Here is a 21,387-nt window from a genome sequence, read left to right as displayed (position 1 = left end):
GCATTTTATTTATTAAACAGTTTCTTAAAAACTAATGTGAAGTGGAAACCTTATGTTTAAAGCCAGAAATGCTTATTTCTACACCTGTGATTCAGTTTACAACAAAACTGTGAAGGACAGAACCTGAGCCAGCACAGAACAGCTCCCAGTGGGATCGGTGGAGCCACATTCAATTGTGCCCACTCACCAGTTCATCCAACCTGATGCACAAGATTTAACCTTTGGATTGGTTGTCTTTTCTATAAATGAAATCTTTCCTTTTATGGGGAATCTTATGTATTGACAAAACATGTAACAGCAATTCAAACTCTAGAAAGAGGAGGTTTTAATCCTAGCTACCACTTTTCAGGGAAAACTTCATATGTTTAGTAAGCCTGGTCAGCCAAAGTAAGCGGTCCATTATGCACAGGATGTCAGTGTCACAAAGTTTTTTAAAATGGACTTTTGTCTCTCAGATGGAGTTGGGAATTGCTTTTTCTACAAAGTTCTAGATCCTTTTGTAAGAAAGGTTATTTCAGAACTGCCAATCTGGCTTTTCATCATTATATAATCCCACAACTTTTAAAAGTTAAGCATCTACAGTCTGGACTTCTTATGTGGAAGAAATTGCTCGTGTAGTCTTTGTCCAACACTCTTCCTGTTTTATACAATGACAAAAGTCACCCTGCCACTAACAATAATAGTTCCCTAATAGCTCAAATTGCAAGTTGTAGTCTATGAAAAATGAAACTATGTGAACAGAGCAGGACCAAAGACATGCATGAAAATGTCATGGAGAAATACACAGCCAGACACAATTTCAATTCAATTTCAGCACTCCCCACACTGCCTATTTATCCTCCTGAAGCTAAACCTCAAAAGTGCAAACTCTGCTCCCAGTCTGAAGCCAAAGCCCCACTGCCAAAACCATCTCTTTGCCAACTTTCAGCAGGGGCAATGAAAGATCTGAAGTACATCTAATGGCCTCTGTGCAGGAGTGAAGCTTCATCATTTGCATGTGCATTTCACACAGAAGAGCTTAAAAATGCATTCCACAATCCTATTTACTTTTTATCATAATGTCAGACCAGAGGAACATTTATGTTTCCCTTCCAACAGTTCAAAAACTAAGATGTTTGTGGTGGACTCTAATCCTACCTGGTGACATCTGACATCTCAAGAAACTGGATTTTATATGCCTAAGAATTAAATATTTAATTATTTAAATTATTTAAAACTCTCTGGATTTCACCTTTTGCAATATCTATTTAACACCCTTTCCATGGCATTGGTGTATTTTGCAAAACATTCCATGGCTGAAGAAGGAAATGACTGTGTGAGGCCATTTGACAGAGAGAAAGCTGAGCTTCATGAAAGGAGTAAGATGACTGTGTCTTTCCAAACACACGGTGTGAAACTGCTTGTAGATAGGGCCAGGGACTTACACATAGGGAAGTGATGTTCTAGATACCTGTTCTAGAAAACACTACTAACTGGCACGGACTGTTGGTCAGCCAAGGCCGTGTTAAATTCCTTAACTTATAAAGAAAAAAAAAATATTTAATAGAATTATGAACAGTATTTTGTTACATAAAAGAAAAATGGCGGGGGGGGGGTGGTACATAGTAGAGGTGGACATAGAGTACAGGATTTGGAAGTCTGTACCTTGCGAGAACCTCGGCCCATGGGGAGAGCAAGAGGCTGATGTGGATGGGAAATCAGGACAAAAATGGGGCTGTGTCCCACAACCTTTTGAAAGACCCCCCATGGGAAATGCCCCATGGCCTCTCTCTTTATTTCAAGGAAGTTACCTTTTTAGACGCAAACCTCCGGTGCTGTGAATTTTTCCACGCATTCATTACTCCACGCCCACCTTCCCCACGCTGTCAGCACACCTCCGGCGCCTCAGGGCCTTCCTTACTAACGGCAGGAAGCCGAAAGTTTGGGAGGTCACCTTGAGGTGACACAATAAAAATACACCTCCTGTGTGAGGAGGCCCGGCTGCCGTGTGGAGCAGCGCCGGGGGAGGCCCCGCTTGTCCCGCGGTAAGCACGGGAGGACGGAGGGGAGCCGGGAGGAGCCGAGCGGATCCCGCTGGGAGCGGCTGTGGGCACCGCGGGCTCTGTGGGCACCGCGGGCACGGCGGGCTCCGTGGGCTCTGTGGGCACCGCGGGCTCCGTGGGCACCGCGGGTTCCGTGGGCTCCGCGGGCTCCGTGGGCACCGTGGGCTCCGTGGGCACCGCGGGCTCCGTGGGCTCCGCGGGCTCTGTGGGCACCGTGGGCTCCGTGGGCACGGCGGGCTCCGTGGGCACCGTGGGCTCCGTGGGCACCGCGGGCTCCGTGGGCACCGCGGGCTCCGTGGGCACCGCGGGCTCCGTGGGCTCCGCGGGCTCTGTGGGCTCCGCGGGCAGGCCTCAAACTCGCGGCCGGTGCTGCCGCGCTGGCCACGCCACGCACTCGATAAATGCACATCCACCACCATATAGACATAAATATATATCACATTTACTTGTGTGTGTGTGTGTGTGTGTGTGTGTGTGTGTGTGTGTGTGTGTGTTTAAAACAGAAAGCTTTTTTTCCCTTCTCCCCCAACACCTAGCCGAGTGCAGTGAGAGTTAAAGAGGACAACCGCACGTAGAGTTACATTTTGTTTATTCCAATCCGTCTGGCTTGCACCGCGTAATTTACTCGTCTTTCCCTCCGGCCATAAGAGGTTACAGCAGCTGCTGTTTGATTTTATAAACAATGCGTGATGTTTGTTTTCTTTAAGCTTTGCAGCAATACAATCCAGTTCGTTTTCCAGACGTGTTTTGCTACTGAAGTCTGGTTCCGCTGTGTGATTGTAGCAGCAAACTGCCTTCGTGCCTTTAACTTCAGAAATGCGAATTTTAGAATTTAGTCTACCTGTGACAATCTAGCATTTGGATGATCTCAAAGACCTTTGGGAAGTCCAGAGATACCTGTGGGGGGCACTGAGGACACAACAGGTGACAGTGCTGTCCGAGGGGAATTTGAGCCTTTTAAAATAATTTAATGAGACAAACTGGATCTCACAGCAGAGATGATTTCCAAGGGTTTCATTCATTCAATGTTTCAGTTGCTGCTGCTGCACCTGCAGCAGGTGAAGTTGGCCGGGTGCAGCTGTCAAAGCCCAGCTGCCTGTCCTGGCCCAGCAGGTGCCACTGCAGAACTGCTGCAGTCTCCCCAGCCAGCTGCACATCTGCATCTTTCCCCACCACATTGCTGATTTAGTGCAATTACCACTCAGAGTTGTGTGCATGTCACTCTGCTCACCGAGCACTCTGCATTTTCTGAACGATAACTAGCAGAAATGAAGAAATTAGCCATACAGACTCAAAGTATAATGGGGAACTTCAAAAACATAAGAAATGCTGTTCAGCCCAGTGATCTGGCACAGGCAGGTCTTGCTCTGTGTTATGGAAATCCTGCCTCACGCCATGGATGCTATATATGATTATTTTGTATCTGAGTGTTCTGCAGTGGTACTGCTAGGGGTTTCATTAGCTTGCTCCCTTTTAAAACCAGCTTTATAAGAGCAGATTTTTATCATTGAAGATGTTTACCACTTAAATTTATCTTCCATTTGTGTGCGAGCTCAGTTTCTGAGATTTGCCTTAGGATATGCTGTGTTTTGCTAGTTGAAAGAAAATTAGAGATGTTGATAGACAAAAAATCACTTTGAATGGCTTCTCTACAGGAGTTCTTGAAGTTTTAGCAAGAGTTTGTTTTGACAGCCAAGTTGGTGCTTTCACTAAATCAGTAGTTTGTTTGCTTAAAAATAGACTCCCAGAGTTGCAGTTCTGCATGAATCCTCCTTTTCTGTAAACCAATATATTGTGCATTGTGGATGACTGACTTGTACATGCAAACAGAAGGGCTACTGCCTTTACTTAGAATAGGTTAGACAACTGTAGAAGAAGAAAATCTTATTTATTAGTGTGATATGGGCACAAAAATAGGAAGGGATCACTAGGGATTATTGGAGCAGTAATTATAAAGTTCATACTGTGGGAAATAGAAGGTACCAGGAGATGGTTGAGTTGTGGAAATGCTGCAGAACTGTGCAGGCAGTGGTGTGTGAGGCCAGTGAGATCCTGCACTACCCAGCTAACACTGGGTACCAGGTGTTGGCCAGTCTGGTTGGTTTTTTTACTTACTTTCTGCATGGTTCTGGGTTAGTGGATTTATCACTGCCTTGTAACCACATGAAACTGCTGCAGAGCTCAATGTCCCAAGTCTTGTCAAGTGTTGTATGAGCAGTTAGAATGTAATTAATACCATTTGTACAAAATGGGATTATTTCATTGTTTTCCCTAATACATAAAAAGAACATTAAGGACATTATGCTGTTGTTGTCTTTACATGTTTGCTGTTTAAGGACAGGAGAAAATCTGAAATAACCTCAGAATATTTAGTAAATGCACAAATAGGGATGTTAAATATATGGGAGTTTACTGTTGATGTGCACGAATGGTGGTTTCTGAATTCCATGCTGCTGAGTTGTTGTATTCCTTGTTGCTGTTCAGGCAATGGGCAGCCTGTAAGCGTGATTATTTTGCAAGATGATTAAGGATATGAATAATATATAATATACTTAAGAACACTAAGAAAGATATATCACATTATCGTGGGAATATCGCTGTGGATAATTTATTGGCTGGACTCTGGGACCAGGCACTCTTGTGCGTCACTGTGGAAGTCTAGTTATAAACTAGTTATAAACTTGCAGCAACTCTCAGGCTTAAAAAAAATGTGTTGAGAACATAATCTTTGTGACCTTGTGCTAATAAGCAATAGTTCTGCTCAAATTTTTCAGAGTTCAAAATTGTTGAAGGCAATGCTGTGTTCATTATTAGCTGGAGGTTCAATATTTGCATGTGTTTCAGACTGCATGAGTCCTGTGCTCAATTGATTATTTATATTATAATAATTATCTTTCTTATTTATATATATATTTGTTGTGCTTTGTTAGTGTGAGCTCTTTGTGGTGAATTTTCTTTAGTCCCTTTGAACTGCTGATTCTCTGTAGCAGTGGAGCAGAAAGAGTTGGGATTGGAAGTTGAAAACAGAAGTGGTTTCATTCAGAAGAAAAAACTCATTCCAAGTACATGGAACCATAAGTCGTGTTTAGGTTGATTTCAGAAATATAACTGATAGAGAGGTTTTGTTGGTTCTTAAAGGAATGGCAAGAGTGTTGTGCTGTGATTATAATCTCAGGAGAGGAGGAGATGCTTCTGCTGAGGCTGCTTTCTCTGGTTGCCACCAGGACACTTGGAATTTGGACAAGTTTCCCATGAGGTGACTTGTTCACAGAGAATTTTTTGTTTTCCTGGGAAAATTGCAACCTGGACAGGGAGGAAGAAGAAATAGTGAGTACCCCCAAAGCGAGCAGTCTGTCTCAGGCAAAACCCCCTGTGCATTGTTAAAGGCAGCATTTGCTGTGTTTTGAGCCATCTGCAGTGTTACACGTGAAAAAGCCCAGATGATTTTTATAGACTTGGATAAATTGCTGCTCTCGTGAATACTGTAGGTAGGAGGGGAGCAGATCTTGGGATTTCTCTGAAAATCTTGTCTTGTGTGCTCTGACTAAAAGGCTGGTGTGGGCATTGGAAGGAGCAGCTTCATGGTTGTGATCTGGTGAATCTGATAGGAAATCATGTATCCTGTCATGGCTTTCAGTGAAAGTCAAATAAATGGGGCTCACCTGAATCACTGGAATTTAATAATAATATGACTTACTGTGCGGCCCTGAAAAAGCTGTTTTGGAGGGTTACAGCATCATATTGGGCTGTGTGTAATACATATGTGCTCCTTGCAAAATCCTTTGTGGCTGGAGTGAATAACTTTCTGATGAGTAAATAAAATACAGTCCCAGATTACGCATTTTCCATTTTTCCTCACCCAGGTACATATGCCCATTATTAAAGGGAAGGTGAGGATATACAGGTAAATGTCACCGTTGTGGAGGGTTGGTTTTGGTGACAGCAAATGCTGGGAACTTCCTGACTGGAATAACTTCTGTATGGCAGCAGTTCTTATTATTAACAGCATGAGAAACTCTCATATTCAGTAATATTTTTAAGGGATATTTGTGTACTGTGGCTTCTATGACTTGGGTCAGCTACTAAATGTGTTTTTATTTCCCAACTTTCAAAATCTGCCTCGCAGCTCTAATATTCTTAGTGTCATTTGGTGTAACTCAGCTGGTCCCAGTGCATCTGCATGAATTTATATGAGGTAACGATGTGGCCCAGTAAAAGAATGGAATCAGGCAGCTTTGAACTTGTTAAAATCTAAATTTCATCTAAATTAATCTAGATTCACCCTCACAGGAGGAGATAACACTTTAATCCTGTGCTAGGATTTGGTTTATTTCTGCTTTTTGCAGAAATGTTCCCTCAAGGGTGAGTGCCTCATAGCGTGCACGTATCACTGTCATGTTCTCCAGTTTACTAATTTAACAGCTCATGAATCAGACTTTCCTGCTCAGCACTCCATTCTGCTGCTGATAATTAATCAGATATGGGTCTAATTACTGACTTTCAGCAGAACTTAACTGTGGTCATCCATAACATCATCTGTTATTGACATTTTGTAGGAATACAGGCACCAGAAAAAGAACTTGCAGGAATTACCTAATAAAAATCATAATACTTTGTCCATCATTAACCCTTTTTTCTATAGCTTGAGTGTGGCCTCTCTGTCTGAAGGTGACTGCCCTTTTCTGCACTGCCACAGGGCGTCCCTGTTGTTAGAAGCTTTCCAAAATGCAGGCTGGCATTTCTGGGAATGCACTGCTTGCCCAGGGCTGCTGGTCCACAGGCCCAGAGCGGGGCACACAGACTCTGTGTTTAAACTTTCCCCAGTGTTTGATTCCTCAAGAGAGCTTGGCTGAAAAATCAGTTAACTCTCTTTTTTTTCTGTTACTTTGAGTGGTGTTCTAGTGATTTAAAACCCCTTAGGTAATTAATACCAGCTGAGATAGCAAATGAATCTGAAAGTTTTGTTTCAAATACTAAAAGTTGCTCTAGACCTTTTGAAGAGTGCACCATATTTGGGGATAGTAGAAATAAAACCACTGATTTCTTTATATATAGCTATATGGGGTGTTTGTGAGTTTATAGATGTATACTACCTCGTGAAATGCTTTTTCATTACATTTTTATTTACTGTTAGTACAGTCTTGGTTTGTTGTGAGTTTTTTTTTCTTTTGTTTTGTTTTTGTTGGTTTGATTTTTGAGTTTCTGTTATCACTACTATCAAGTCATTAAAAATCACAGGTTGAAGTCTTTCCCTGGAGTTTCCAGGGTGTAAATGAGTAAGAGCTGCAATGAAACCGTCCAACACCTTTGTTTCAGGTGAGAAATAGAGTAGTCTGTAGAATTAAAAGCAAAGCAAAAGAAATCATTCAGTTGAGATGGCAAATAAAGGACAGCTATGGAAATATAAAATGCACTTGATCAGAGCAGGAGGGAGGAGGGAGGGACACAGGAGAGCCCTGAGCCAGCACTGAGAGAGCTCCATTCAGATGCAGATGTTTTGCTCAGTTTCAGGGCAGAAACACCTTCCTCCCTGCAATGGAGATACATTTACAGAATTCCTGATCCTGAACAGAAGAACATTTTTTGGTTTTTTCCAGATAAAGAAGCTGTACATTTTGCATACAGTTTTCATGTGTGAGTTTTTGTGTCTGCACAGGGAGAGTAAGCCAGAGGAGGGAGTAGGGTGCAGGGTGCAGTGAAAGGAGCTTCCTCCAGCTGCTCCCATCACAGACCATAAAACTGTTGCTAACTTCCAGTGGTTCTACAGCCAGCAAGTCTTTTCTCCCCTGAGTGTGATGGAAGGGATGAGAAATGAGGAAAGTAGAATAAAAACATTATAAAACAATGGTTGTATTCAGTACTAGATGCTGGAGATACAGATAGCACTTAATGCTTCAGAGGATTTTCTTGGTAAAAAGGTTCAAATGTCAAAGGTTGAAAAGTGACAATATTACTGACAAATGACAATACTTGCTGCTTGTTGCACTGAGTGCTATTCCATGGTACAGTCCCACTCTTCAGGTTGTAAATCCTCAATGAACTGATCATGTTGGCAGCTATAAAACATCGACTTGACATGGATTTAACCATGATTATTAAATTTTAATAAGTCAGAGAAAGTGGGGGGAAAAAAGGGACTGTAAGAACTGGGAACAATAAGCAGTGGGGTCTGAGCTACAGGTACAGTGCAGATGAAGAATGAGATTTGGCTGATCAGAACACACAATCTGTGCTCGGTTTGGACTGAGTTCTGAAGTTTGGGATGCAGGTGTCTCCTGGAGGATACCTGTTCCATTTGATGGGGAGAGCTCTAGGCCAGGGAAGGGAGAGTGGTGTTTATATGATACACAGGTGTGAGCAATGTAGAGATTGTGAATTCTAGGAGAATACTTTGGGTTTGCAGACATGGATATGGGACACAATTGTTTTTATCGTTGTAGTCCGGATTAGTTTTTAAAAGAGTTATGCAAGTAAATAGCTCCAAGCACAGTGGAGTTAAACTGATTTTTGGTACATTTTTAGTGGATGACTGACAGGTTAACCAAAGTACACAAGGGTTGTCTGTAAACACCCCTGCAAGGCTCCTCACAGCATATCTCCCTACCCATTCCCCCTGTTCATAGCTTTTTAATGCCCTAGGGATTTCCTCTTCCCTACTGCTCCCTCTTGTTGCTGCACTGTGCATCGCTCTGCAGCCCAACAGAGGAACCACACAGACCAGTGCTGATAATCTGGCTGCAAGTGTTTGCCAGTGCTGCCTGCCCAGCTCCAAGAAGTCATACCTTAGCACTGGGTGTTGCATGTGAAGTTTTGTCACGTGTTGTAAAGGTTCACTGTAAGAAGTTCTTTAAAAAAAAATAAAATCTGATTTTGTAGCAGGCTTGTGGGTTCCAGCATTATCAATGGCCACAAAGAGAAGGAGATACCTTTCCCTTTAATAAAAGCAGGTTAAAAATTAAAAAGTAAAAAAATTGTCAGGTTTTAATAATAAGACAGTAAATTTCTAGAAGTATGTTCTAGCCATGTCTGTGGGGAAGCAGAATGTGTTGGTGTTCTCCTAATTAATATCCAGCTGTGTTCCTGAGCAGGCAGGTGCTGAGTGCTGGGACAGGACTGATCTCTGGACACTGCACTGGCGCTCTGGGAACATCTAGTTCTGGAAACAGCTCCTTTTAGTTCAGGAGGCAAGGGCAGACTGCTCTTTCTCAGGTTTGTCTTTTGTTTTAATGTCTTTTTTCTTCAGGGAAGAGGTGTCATGTTTTGCTGTCAGGATGAGGTGCAGGATCCCTGTCATCCTCCTGGCCTGTGGCTCCTTCAACCCCACCACCAACATGCACATGCGTCTGTTTGAGCTGGCCAGAGACCACCTGCACCAGACAGGTCAGTGAGGGCTGGGAAAAGCAAGAAAGAGTTTCAATACTCACTTGGATCTACTTTACAGCTGGGTTTATTTTAATATTCTTTACTGATATTAATGTAAAGCTTTCATGGGATATTCAATATAGAAAGTCTGGCATTACCTCAGTGTATAAACAAGTACAATAAGTGTTTATGCAAAGAGAGTAAAAGTTTTATCAGCAGTTTGAGGATCCTTTTCGTGGCACTGGCTGAACCTTGTGAAATAATGCGGTTAAAAATTTTGAAACTTAGGAAAATCATTTATGTTCCAATTCCATGCTTTTATGATACAATGATAAAATGTGTTTTAATATGAAAAGTTCCAGGTGGCAGTTTTGACAGCTGGGGGAAACTAAAGAAAAGATGAAACATTAATTATTCATTATCTGTCTTCACTAAGAGGCACTTTATCTGTCCTAGAAAAAGATGAGAAAAGCGAGATGCCACCAGGCTAGAATGTTTTGGCAACAGAAGAGCAAGGTGGTAACATCAAGAACGAAAGAAAGAATCAGGAATGCTACTGGAAAACCTTGAACTCTAAGCTTGAGCAGCTCCTTACTTGCTCAGGGATTCTTTTTTTTGTTTTTTGCAACTGGCAGCTAAAATATGCACTTAGGTTTCAGGAAGGGGTTAGGAGGGAATCATTATTTGTTGGAATCTGATAGAGCAGTTCCTAGGGAGGTGGGTCAGTAGGACCCTGAACAGCAAATAATAGTAAAAGGAATTTGGCTGTCATATTGAGCAGGGGGAGAGAACCTGGGAAACCACTGATAGCACTGTGCAGTAAAAGCAGCAGCTGCAGCTGCATACTCAGAATATCCTGTGAGGATACTTCGACTGCCATGAGGAGCAATTACAGAGCTGGCTCTCAGAGCAGCCTTTACAAATCTGTTTTCCTACAACTAAATTATTTTATTTTTTTTTTGCTCCTGCGGGACTGGAAATAAAGGGTTAAAAAGAGATTTTAATTTACTTTTTTCACTGTAGTTTTATAACTGATTCTACTGCTCAGATATGCAAAGAGTAGAAAGGTAATATGAGACCAACTGGTAATTCTCTTTAAGTCATAAATTACAGTCCAGTAACATTTCTCTTTGCCATTAAAGAAGGACTGAACTGGGAAATTAATTATTATTCTGTCTGAATCAGTTTGATGTCTGGTCTGCTCCAGGGTCAGTTTAGAAAGACTCTACCCCCTACTCAAGGCAGTTTGCTTAAAATGTAGTAAAAATCATATTAAAAATGAAATTTTGAAAGGCTGAAATGGAAATTGTGCATTATATTACACCTGATGTCAATGCCTAGGTCTGGGTAGGGTGTGACTTGCGTTTTGGTTTCTTACTTTAATTTGTGAAGCCTTACAAGTACAAGGGCTTTCTGCATTAAAGAATCCTTCTTTGGTGTCTGGGTTGCCTACAGCATTGTCTATGCACTTTCTGAAAGCTTAACCCAGCTTGGCAGCAAAGTCAGAATGCTGTTTGCCTGCAGCAGCTTTCCCCATCCTGGGCAGAGGTGGCTGTAGGAACTCCAGGAGCAGATGGATGTGTTTGTATGTGATGCTACAGATCCCGTCTAGGGCCCCTCCTCGACGGGGAACAGAGTTTCTCAAACAGAAGGACTTGGCAGCTTGCTATAAAAATGACTGATTCTAGATGTCTGTTTTATAGCAGAACCATTCCTAGCCAGAACATTAACTGGACATTCTCTCATGATTTTAGCCCTGTTTCCACTTCTGGGATTATGCAGGGAAGGAAAGGAGAAATTTTTTGGAGCTTACTTACTGAGAAGAAGCAGCAGCTGCAGCCTGGGAGCTGGTGGAGGGTGGAGAACAGGGCTTGTCTGAGCTGAGGCAGCACTGATTCCCTTCTCAGAGGGAACAGTGCACCTTGGAGCTGACATCCGCACTGGATGCCTGAAATAAGTGAGGAATTAATTAATTAGTGTGAGGGATATGTTTCCTAGGCTTGGGAATGGTTTCATCCTCCTGCTGCTTCAGTAGTGCTGCTCTGTCACAAATCAGGCTGAAATGATGAGTTGGGCCAGTCACCAACCCTGTAAGTGCTCAAAGGACGTGTGGATGGGGCACTTGGGGCCATGTTCTAGTGCTGGGTTACTGGTTGGACTCAGTGGTCTTGAGGGCTTTTCCAGCCTTAACAATTCCAGGATTCTGTGACTTCAGAGGCAGGTTTCTCTGCCATGAATGACATGACTATCCCTGATGTGCATCCTGACTGACATCTCCGGTAATTCTGGCTGCCAGCTTTTTGTCAGTTTCTAATGCTGCCTAATCTTATTTTTCATACATCCCTATTTTAAGTAAGACATTTTATTTGGTTTCTGATAGTTTAAGTGCAGTTTCATTGCCACATGTCAAGTAATTAATCTTCTTTTCTATTAATATCAGCCAATAAATCTTGTCATGCTGCCTTTTAAATACAACACACACAGCTCTGTGTGCCTGAATGACTCAAATCATTCTATCTGGAATTTCTGTCTACCCATTTGAATTTGACACTTTACACATCCTCAGACACAGCTAAAGTTTTCTGAGATTCAGTCCCTTGTTTTAAAATTGTTTTTTGAAACTTGACTGTGGCAGATGCCTTTGGAGTATTTTAATACCTAATGTCAGGCACTTTTACTTCTCTGTGACTGTATTCCTCGTTTTACTACAAAGACCAAAGAAATAGTGCTAGAATCAATCTGAGATACTTTTAATCTTGTTTCCCAAGTGTTGCCAGTGGAGGACACTTACATCCCCAAATTTCCAGGTGAGACCCAAAGGGATGGAGGGCAAAGGAGGAGAGTGTGAAAGACAAGATGTTTTATATGTGGTAAGACAAATGTGAGAGGAGGGTGAAGGATAATGAGTTATTATCTTATGAAAACTTGGGAAAATGTGACACCATTAGTGGGTTCAGTCAAATGCATTCCTGTTCACTGGGTAGGGTAACACTAGGAAGCTGCAGAGCTTCTCTTGGGGGATTTTCCCTTAACACTGAAAAAGGAAAACGAGAGGAAAATGAGCAGTGAGCAAGAGTTAAATGTAAGGAAGTCTTTCATTTATTTGCTTTTCTGTAGTGGTTATTTACTTTTAATATTTATTTCTGGCATAATTTCTCCCATTGAATTCCAGACTTACTACCAGAAGAAATGAATCTTCAGAAGCCCCACCAAAGTACACAAACAATTTTGTATGAAATTGGCATTTGATTAATTTGCTTTAGTATTAATAAGCTAATTAAGCATTACTGTTTGTATTAGTGTTTGTGACAATTTACAGTGACACCTTGGTAACAGAAAACTAAATACCTATTTTCCTTAATAATCTGCTTTAACATGTCTGAGGGACAGTTTTTGTTTCATTCCTTTTGTTACATTTAGTTTTCTGAGCACTAGCCAGTTCTCCTAAACAGTTCTCAGAGACTGTAAGTTCAAAGCAAGAGGAACTTCTTTGCTGCTTTTGGTAGGTATATTTTGAAAAACAAAGCCACTTGAAGGCCTTGGAGGACTTTTACACGTATTTAGGACAAGCAATAATAACATACTACATGATGCAAACGAATAGAATTCCAGAGAAATAGAATTTGAAGATAACTGTGGAGCAAGAAAGGTTTGAAGCAACCTGTAATAGTTTATGTGAGAGAGAAGAGAATTGCAGTGGATATTAAGAAAAGCCCAAGGTGACAGAATTTAATGATTTTCTCTTCCTTTCCACCTGGCAAAACTGAGGGGCATATTTGGACAAGTGAACTTTTAAATTACAGAATAGGAAAAAAGTTCTTTAGAGCCAGCAATAAAACTATTTCCTATATTTTGACGGCTAAAGCCTGTGTTTGTATGTGGAAGGCTCTCGTGCGTCCTGTTTGCACAGTGCTGGGTTACTCCATTGTCAGTCTTCTCAGGCCATTCCTGTGTTTGACTCTCTAAAGTGTTACCAGTCTTAATTTTTCTCGGCCAGTTGGTTTCATTTCTGCTTTGCAACAAGCTGATATGGCACCAGAAGCTCTTATCTCATCCCATTTATGCAGCTCTAGAGCAGACTGGAGACTGAAATCTTTCCATCTCACAAGGATGTGGCAGACCCATATCATTCTTGCTTAGCATGAGCTCACAGAAATATGATTTTTTCATTTAATATATTCATTTAAGGTATAAAGGAACAACCTTTTTCTGTAGATGCTTAAAGAAACTGAAACGTGGAAAATAAAATCATCATGTAGGAAAAACCTTTTAATACATTTAACATAGTAGTGAATTCAGCAGTTTCTTCCCTTTAAACAAGAAATGAATTTAAACTGTAATTTCTTTCCCTTTAAATGACAACTTGTTATAGCACTGTATAATACCAGAGTACGAGAGAATAATTGCTCTTCATAAATCAAGCAGAATTATTTCCAATTTCAAATCAAGAGATTGACTTAATTATATACACATCTTTGCATGATTCTGGAAAACTTCATCTTTCTCATTTTGCCTGTAATGAGAATATTTCAAAACAGAGCATGGTTTGAACTGACATCTTAAGAGGATGTAAATCTCACTGAATCTTAATGCTGTTTTTTTAAGTCAAATTTGATGAAGTTCTTCTGAAAATTTTATTACATCAAAATAAATATGACATTGCTAGAGTGACATTGTCGTGTTAGAATATTAAATTGTCATGTGCCAGTATCAGAAGTGTCAGGGGTATTGCTTTCCTTACAAAGCAATAAAGGTGGCATGCTGCATTGAAGTTTCTTTGTTAAAATAATTGAATTAGAAAAAAGGAACAGGTTTATTTTCCTCTTCAGTATCATATTTATCACAGTTATTTAAAATGCATGTGTTACATAAGAAATAATTTTGTTCATTTTTGCTCAGTTGAAGCACTCTTCCTCTCCTCTCAGTTTCCCAAGGAATGCAGCTGATGGTGGTGCTTTATTTTTGTTTCCTTTTTGGGGGCCAGAACTGCAAAATCTAACCAGTCTGTTGTTTTAATGATTATGTTGTGTTACAGGGGTAAAAAACCAGGGGCATATTGTCAAATATATTTAACATGGTCAGCCAGAGAGAAAGGTGTTGAGTGGCTGTTGAGCTGATGTGTGGAGCACAGTGCTCCAAGTCTCATTTCAGATTCCATTAGCCCCATCTTTGTGCTTGAATCTTCTGATTTGTCTGAACCACATCAATCACAGCTGCAGCAATATGCTGTAATTCTTGCTTTAAACACAATGGGAGACAAATAACAATGACCAGATCTTTAAGAATAAAAGAGGGGTAATCAAGTCATTCTTTGCTCTGGCTATATCAAAGCTGTACTAGCTGGACTATGAAACTTAATTCTGTCTTAACAGTTTTGATAGTTTGCAACATCAATTGTTGCAATTGACTGTGTCCACATGGTTTAAAATTGTCTGTTTACCCAGCTTTCTTTTTTGGGTCATTTATTAGGATAAGCATGGCGGTAATTGTGAGCAGTTCACAGAGGAACAAAATGCTTGCATTTTAATTTTGTCATTGCTGGGAATGGATTAAAAACAAAACCCAAATCAAGTCGTTCATAACTTCTTAAAATGTGGAAGTTAACCAGTAAGCTCCCAAGGCCCTATCCACCCTAAATTTTAAGATTCTGTAAAGAGGACTTAATTTTCATTTTTTTCTGTTCTTTTTTTCTTGCAGGAAGATATCAGGTGATTGAAGGCATAATGTCTCCTGTCAGTGATCAGTATGGGAAGAAAGGCTTGGTGTCAGCAAAGCACAGGGTGGCAATGGCCAGACTGGCCCTGGAGACGTCTGACTGGATCCGGGTGGATCCCTGGGAGAGCGAGCAGGACACGTGGACAGAGACAGTGAAAGTATTAAGGTGATTGCATTATCTTCTTCCTGTCTTTATGAGATTACTGACTGCCAAAAATCTGCCAGGCTGCCATGTCAATGCACAGAACTTGCCCCTCTTTTAAAACATCCAGGCAAAGTCAGGACTCCCCACCAGGAATCTTTCGTTTGTTTTCCCCAGACCTATGCAATAACCATGGTAGTGCCCTTGTGCCCTTCAAGTAGTTGGGTGCAAAATGTTGGCCACTGCTGGGATCTGCAGGAAAAGTTCCTGCCTCTCATGTTACCTTTCTTGGGTGTCAGTAAGAGAGTTCAGAATGATTCTGTTCTTCAAGAGTATCTCTGTTCCAGGTTAGCTATGGTACAGTATTATGCCTCCAGGTTTAGCTGTTTACACATGCTTGTAAAGTTTTCCTGTTAACTCTAACAGTAAATCAAGCCCAAGCCCATAACTGCTGATGTTTTCTTCAAAATCTCAAGAATTTGCTGTGGTTTTATGCTGAGGAAAAATTAAACAAGTTGTCCATAACTTGATGCAAGGACCTTGAAATATGTCTTTTCTATATAGTAATAAATGCATGTGGGGCAGGGTGTGAAAACACAAACTTCTTGTGCTAACTGGTCCTTGGAAAAGGTGCTGCAGAAGGTAACAGATACCATTAATCTGAAAGCCTTCATGGAAGTCTGCAGCAAATGTGCTGTAAGAGCTGTCACTGATTATTGATTTTTATCCCCATTTTCTGTGTTACTTTCTAAGTGGACACAGGTGTTCAAGGCTCTAAATTGTGCCCTCCAACAGCTGCCCCAAAAGCTCTTGTGGCTCTGTGTGAAAGCAGTTGTAAAAGCCAGACCTGTTACTTTACAAAAGCATCCATAAGAATTCACTACAAACTTACAATACAAATAGAACATTTGAGATCTGATTTTATTCCCTGAGGGAACACAGACATCCAGTTGCTCCTTTTGCCCCTTACCTCCAGGCAGCAGAGCAGGATCAGGGTGGGAGGTTTTCTGCCTTTGCAGAAAAGTCTATTCTTTCTGTAATCATACCTGTATGTCCCAGAGTGAGATGTCACCAAGTACTGTCCTACAGTATTGCCTGGGTGTGGGGCTTTTGTCCTAAACTTCAGTTCAGTCAAACCATTTTCCTCTAGAAAAGTAGTCCCAAATCCTACATATCAGGTGATCCTGCTTTGGTCTTGCACAGCTCCAACTGAAGTGAGCACTGCTTGCATGGGTTTGTGAATTATAAATCCACTTCAGAGTTATTTAGTATTAGAGATCCAGTAAGTAAAACCTCTGTGTACAATCTTCTGCTCAGGCAATGTGGTATGAACAGCCAAACTTCCCATCTGCCTAGAAACTGAACCTCTAGCTTTATTAGTAAATCCACAAAATATTAAAATGGCTGCTTGTTAAGGAGAGAAATGAGCTTAAATCTTGTTTTGTCCACAAGTGTTGATGTGTATTAATGAGCTGAAGTGGTGCCATAATCCAGTGCTGAACCTTGTCCCTTGCATGGGGAAGCAGCATTCTGATGAAATGCAGGTGTTTGTGCTTTACACTGTATTTAAGTGTCACAGGTGAAAAAAAAAAAGATTAAAAAGTGCTGGCTTTAGAAGATATTTAGTAAGTATGAACAGGCAATGGTTTAGTGTAGAGTTGTTGTTCTTCACATGCTTTCAAAGCTAACCTATAGGTTGTTCACTCCTCAAAAAGCCAAGGACTGACTAACTGCTGCCTTCACTATAAGTTCCCTCAGGTAGGAAGCGTCAGTACCAATAGAAAGAGACTTTACTATTGCAAGGCAGAGGAAATCATTACTCTACCTAAATGTCTCTTCTTATCAGTAGTTGGAGTTGCACACTTACCTACAGTAGAACATTTAGTCCTGAAACACATGAATGGCCTTTTCCTACAGTACTTGTTTTAACTGAGTGCGATAAAAATGACACATTTCATCAAAACCTGTGCATTTTGCTGAGGATCCTAAGTAGTTGTGACATAAAAGAATTTTAAGCAGCAAAACTCAAATCCCACTTATGGCAGTGGTATTTATTAAATGAGTATAGAAATCTTGGAGAATATCCCAATGCTTTTCTTAGAGAGGAGGAGGAGGGAACATAATAGAGCTGTTTTCCACTTTGCTGTTTGTGAGTATTCCTAGACAAGGAAACAGTATTGTCAGTAGGCAAAGGACTGCATTTGTTGCTCCTGTGGATTTGATTGGCGTGCAGCTATACTACAGAGTAATTAAAAATTGGCAAAGATCTGCATTACCCAACTTCTGTTGAGTTGTGCTTGTGATTTAGTTCTGTAGTTACTCAAAGCTTCATACACAGTTCAGAAAACACTTAAGAAGTTGGCAGATGGGTTTGTTCTTTTCGCTGTATCTAAAGTAATGCAACTCCACTTGCTCCAGCCCTTGAACTGCTGATTCGACCTGGGGCAGCTCAGATTTTGCAGTGTTTGTAACACTGGTCCTGCAGGGAGCTCTTTGCCAAGCATTCTTGTTTTTGAATCTCGGCCCAAGAATGTTAGAGCACGACACACAGTCAGTGTGCCTGGCTATACATAGCACCAGCCTGTTTACAGCAAGGCAGGGTTAAAATTAGACGTGTGGGAAGGCACAGACCAAGCTCCTGGTGCCCACTCTCTGCTGCCATATGTGCCTCACCTCTTGGCTGTGCAGTTTCTATGGCCAGTGACTGAGCATCAGAAATCGCTGGAGGCTGCTTTGCAGCCTGGCTGGGTGTAGGTTCTTGACACATATGCAGCTAATTCTTGTGGCTAAAGTGTTTCCATGATTTGAAGAGTGCACTTTTAAATCACTAACCTGTGAATTCATTCCTTAAAGACATTCTGAGGATCAGCTGGGGCTTTGTACACATACTGGATTCAGACTGTTCCTTGGAACTCTGAACCTCTGTGTTGTTGCAGTCAATAAGAGCTGATGGTCACTGTGGCTCTATATGTCCTACACAGAAATTGGACACAGCCTTGATTCTGTGTCTGCTTGTCCTGCCTGACCAGGAGCTTGTATCTTTGAAAGTGTTGGTTTGTGCAAATATGAGCAATACTTAGGCCTGGCTCAGGATGGTGCAAGGCAGGGACTGTTCTAAACAAGCAAGGCTGTGCTGATCTGGAAAGAAAAGGCCACTGCCATGAGGTTGCAATACCAGTGTTGCAGGGGGGCACCAGGGATCAGTGAAATCAGGGAGTGGTGAAAGGATAAAGTAGCAGAAACCTGGAAAAACCTGCAAAGGGATCCTTGCCTGCTTTCCTGGATCTGAACTCAGTAAAATTAGAAGCACAGCAGATGTCAAAAATCTTAGGAGAATTTTTAGTTCCTCAGAATTGTGCTTCTTTTAATTAAAATGAACGAGAAAACAGCAAGGTGAAAACTCAGGGAACATATTTTTATGGAGAACAGGGACCGAGAACATCTCCTCCTCAAAACAGAGCACACATTATAACACTACCATGAGGGGTTGCATTTAGTCAAGAAATTACATCTAGTGATTGAAGTGAGATTTAGTCCTGTTTCAAGCAAAATATGTTCTAAATGCAGTAGCTATCAGAATTGCCATAATGGTAGAACTTCAAAAAGGATTTACAAACTACAGTGCCATTAAGGAGATTGCTTGTGAATTCCACAAAATGTAACTACATTGGTACTAATCTCATGGCAGGACAAATGTGCCAAATTCTAACAAATGGTATTCAAATCCAAGGAGCATAAAAGTAGACCCCCTGCTGGAATGGGAAAGTGCCAGGTAATCGCTTTGTTGCATCTCTGAGAGGATTTACCTCACACAGAAGCCTTTATTTTAAATGCAGGCACCATTATAACGAAGCACTCAGAGCGTTCCAGTCCAAGAAGGAGTTCATGAGAAACAAACATCCCACAGAAAGCTCTACGGTGGATTCCTTTTCTTGCCAGCAACCAGGTTGGTTCATGGCTGCAAACATGATGCTGTGTTTAGCATTAAAAACTGTACAGCTTTACCAGATTAGTTGTGAGAAAATTGAACATAGTAGCTGGTGAGTTTTGAGGGTTGCAGCTGTGTGCCAAAACCAAGCCATGCCAAATGCCAGCAAAGCTGCTGGGGCAGTTGTTTTGTTATAGCTCCCACACAGAGAGGAGACCCTGGAGTTGTGTTAATTCTTGGTTTTACAGGCATCTCTCTAGCTCTGTCAGGTGGACATTGTGGCCCGCCAGAGATGGGTGTTGTGCAAAGCACAGAATACATGAATAAAAAATATGGAAAATACAGGGATTACTGTAATTCTACTAGGAGTGTTAGACAATGGACAGAGTGTGTAGGTACCACAGCAGTGATGCTGCCATGTTGATGTTTGCTGGCCAGAAAAGCTCCTGTTGGCAGTAGAGGCACGGCAGGCTCTGGAAACAATGCCAGTTTTCACTTTCCTATCTAATCATCTTCCCTAGCCCTATGGCTTGCCAGGATGCTGCTGGATTTTTGATACATTGCTTTTTTCCTCTAGTGTTGTAGCATCTCTTGGACATGAATAATACATTTCAGTTGTTCCTGGTTGTTGAGGAGTTGTATCTTTACAGCTGGTGGAGGAAAGAAGTCACGCTTTTCAAGCATCATCACTGGAATGTTTCTTACATTCTGAATCTATCCTGTAAGGTGTTTGTAGAAGACTTGCAGATGTGCTAACCATCAAATAAGTGTAAAGTGAAGGCAAACCTCTATCCTTCCCCTTCATTTCACATGAATACAAAGGCTGTGAAACTATCTGGTCAATGTTTGTACAACGCTCAAGGTAGAATAATGATGAGTGCTGTGGAAGAAGTTTGAGGAGAGAGTTCTGTGCTGGGGCTTAGGCAGGGAACAGCAAATAAGAAATAGGGACAATAAAGAACAGCAGGGGAGTATTATGTGGAGTAGCCAGGTTCAACCAAGTCTAATCTTTGTGCTAAAGTATTTCTCTTTACTTACTTCTTCCCCTTTTTGGATTGCTTGAGTGGAGTAAAAATTATCCTCTAACTGTGTATAGATAATATTCAGCATGCTTTGAGGGATGATGAAGTAGGTGATAAAGTAATTGTGACCAGACACATAAAAACCTAAACTGAATTTTTCTTGCAATCTTCTGAAAAAAAGCCTGGAGTAAAGGTAAATGATTGTAAAATTAAATTAAAAAAAATAATTAAAGTGATGAGTTAAAATAAATTTTAAGTATAAAGTTCCTAGAAGACTGAGAAAGGATAAGACATCTGTTATTTCCTTTTGTCTTTCCAGTTCTACCAGAATTAAAGCTGCTCTGTGGGGCTGATTTTCTACAGACATTTAAGACACCCAATCTCTGGAAGGAAGAAGACATCAAAGAAATAGTGGAAAAGTTTGGTTTGGTCTGCATTAGCCGGGCTGGCTCTGATCCATCTCAGTTCATGCAGGAATTGGACCTTTTATCTAAATTTCAGCACAATATTTTCCTGGTGAGAGAGTGGATCCAAAATGAAATCAGTGCCACACAGATCCGCTCTGCCCTGTGCAGAGGGCTGAGTGTGAAATATCTCATCCCAGACTCTGTCATTGCCTACATTGCACAGCACAACGTCTACACGGCCGAGAGCGAGCGCAGGAACGAGGGGCACCTGCTGCAGCCCTGCAGGCTGCAAAACACAGCAATAAAGCCTCTGAGGGACTGATTTCTGCACTGTGTGCCGTGTCAGACCAGGAGCTTTCTCATGCAGATTTCTTGAGAAAGTTGTTTCTTAATAATGATGAAGGGAAAGTCCAAAATTTCTTGGAATCATGTGGTGGTTTAAAGCCATGAATCTGTGTGGTAGTGCTCAAGAAAATTGGGATGCTCAGCTGTACAGCTTAAAATACACAACAGCTTCCTTGTGAAAATGAAAGAAAGGAGATCTTCACCATGAATATTCTTAGTATTTTGATAAGTCAATAAATACGACTTAAGGGTCAAAGACAGTGCTTTCCTAATTTGTAATTCTGCAATCCTTACTGTTCTAAAACAGCAAAATACAATGAACCATATCTTGAGAGAGAGATACATGTAAATATATATTACTTCTAAAATTTGACTTTATAAGACCCTGAATAACTTTTTGGATTTTTGTGGCAATTTGACCAAG

At 41.2% G+C, this 21,387-nt stretch overlaps 1 protein-coding gene and 1 long non-coding RNA gene across 3 annotated transcripts in view; one reads left to right on the top strand and one right to left on the bottom strand.

The window, feature by feature from the left end:
* The first annotated feature begins 1,831 nt into the window (after window positions 1–1,831).
* On the top strand, window positions 1,832–20,953 carry NMNAT3 (nicotinamide nucleotide adenylyltransferase 3). 2 transcript variants are annotated; one of them, XM_005529579.3, is made up of 5 exons: window positions 1,844–2,024; window positions 9,286–9,422; window positions 15,102–15,285; window positions 19,098–19,207; window positions 20,531–20,953. In XM_005529579.3, the coding sequence occupies exons 2-5, from the start codon at window positions 9,314–9,316 to the stop codon at window positions 20,938–20,940; spliced, it is 813 nt and encodes a 270-aa protein (XP_005529636.2). In that variant the 5' UTR covers window positions 1,844–2,024; window positions 9,286–9,313; the 3' UTR covers window positions 20,941–20,953. The 2 variants fall into 2 exon arrangements, with proteins under 2 accessions (XP_087917363.1, XP_005529636.2); XM_088061237.1 differs by lacking the exon at window positions 9,286–9,422 and having other exon boundaries at window positions 1,832–2,024.
* The window catches only part of LOC106628513 (uncharacterized), a 24,762-nt gene continuing 8,315 nt past the window's right edge, over window positions 4,941–21,387 (bottom strand). The window contains exons 2-3 of the long non-coding RNA XR_001331913.1: window positions 11,222–11,352; window positions 4,941–5,345 (exon numbers count right to left, since the gene is read on the bottom strand). This is a non-coding gene — a long non-coding RNA (uncharacterized LOC106628513). The remainder of the gene's footprint in view (window positions 5,346–11,221; window positions 11,353–21,387) is intronic.

This window comes from Pseudopodoces humilis, chromosome 11, assembly GCF_049639895.1.
Source record: "Pseudopodoces humilis isolate 2021_Gansu_Grassland_sample_001 chromosome 11, ASM4963989v1, whole genome shotgun sequence".
NCBI lineage: Eukaryota > Metazoa > Chordata > Aves > Passeriformes > Paridae > Pseudopodoces > Pseudopodoces humilis.
The sequence above is the reverse complement of the archived record's forward strand: the minus strand, read 5'-3'. Positions and strand labels throughout refer to the sequence as shown.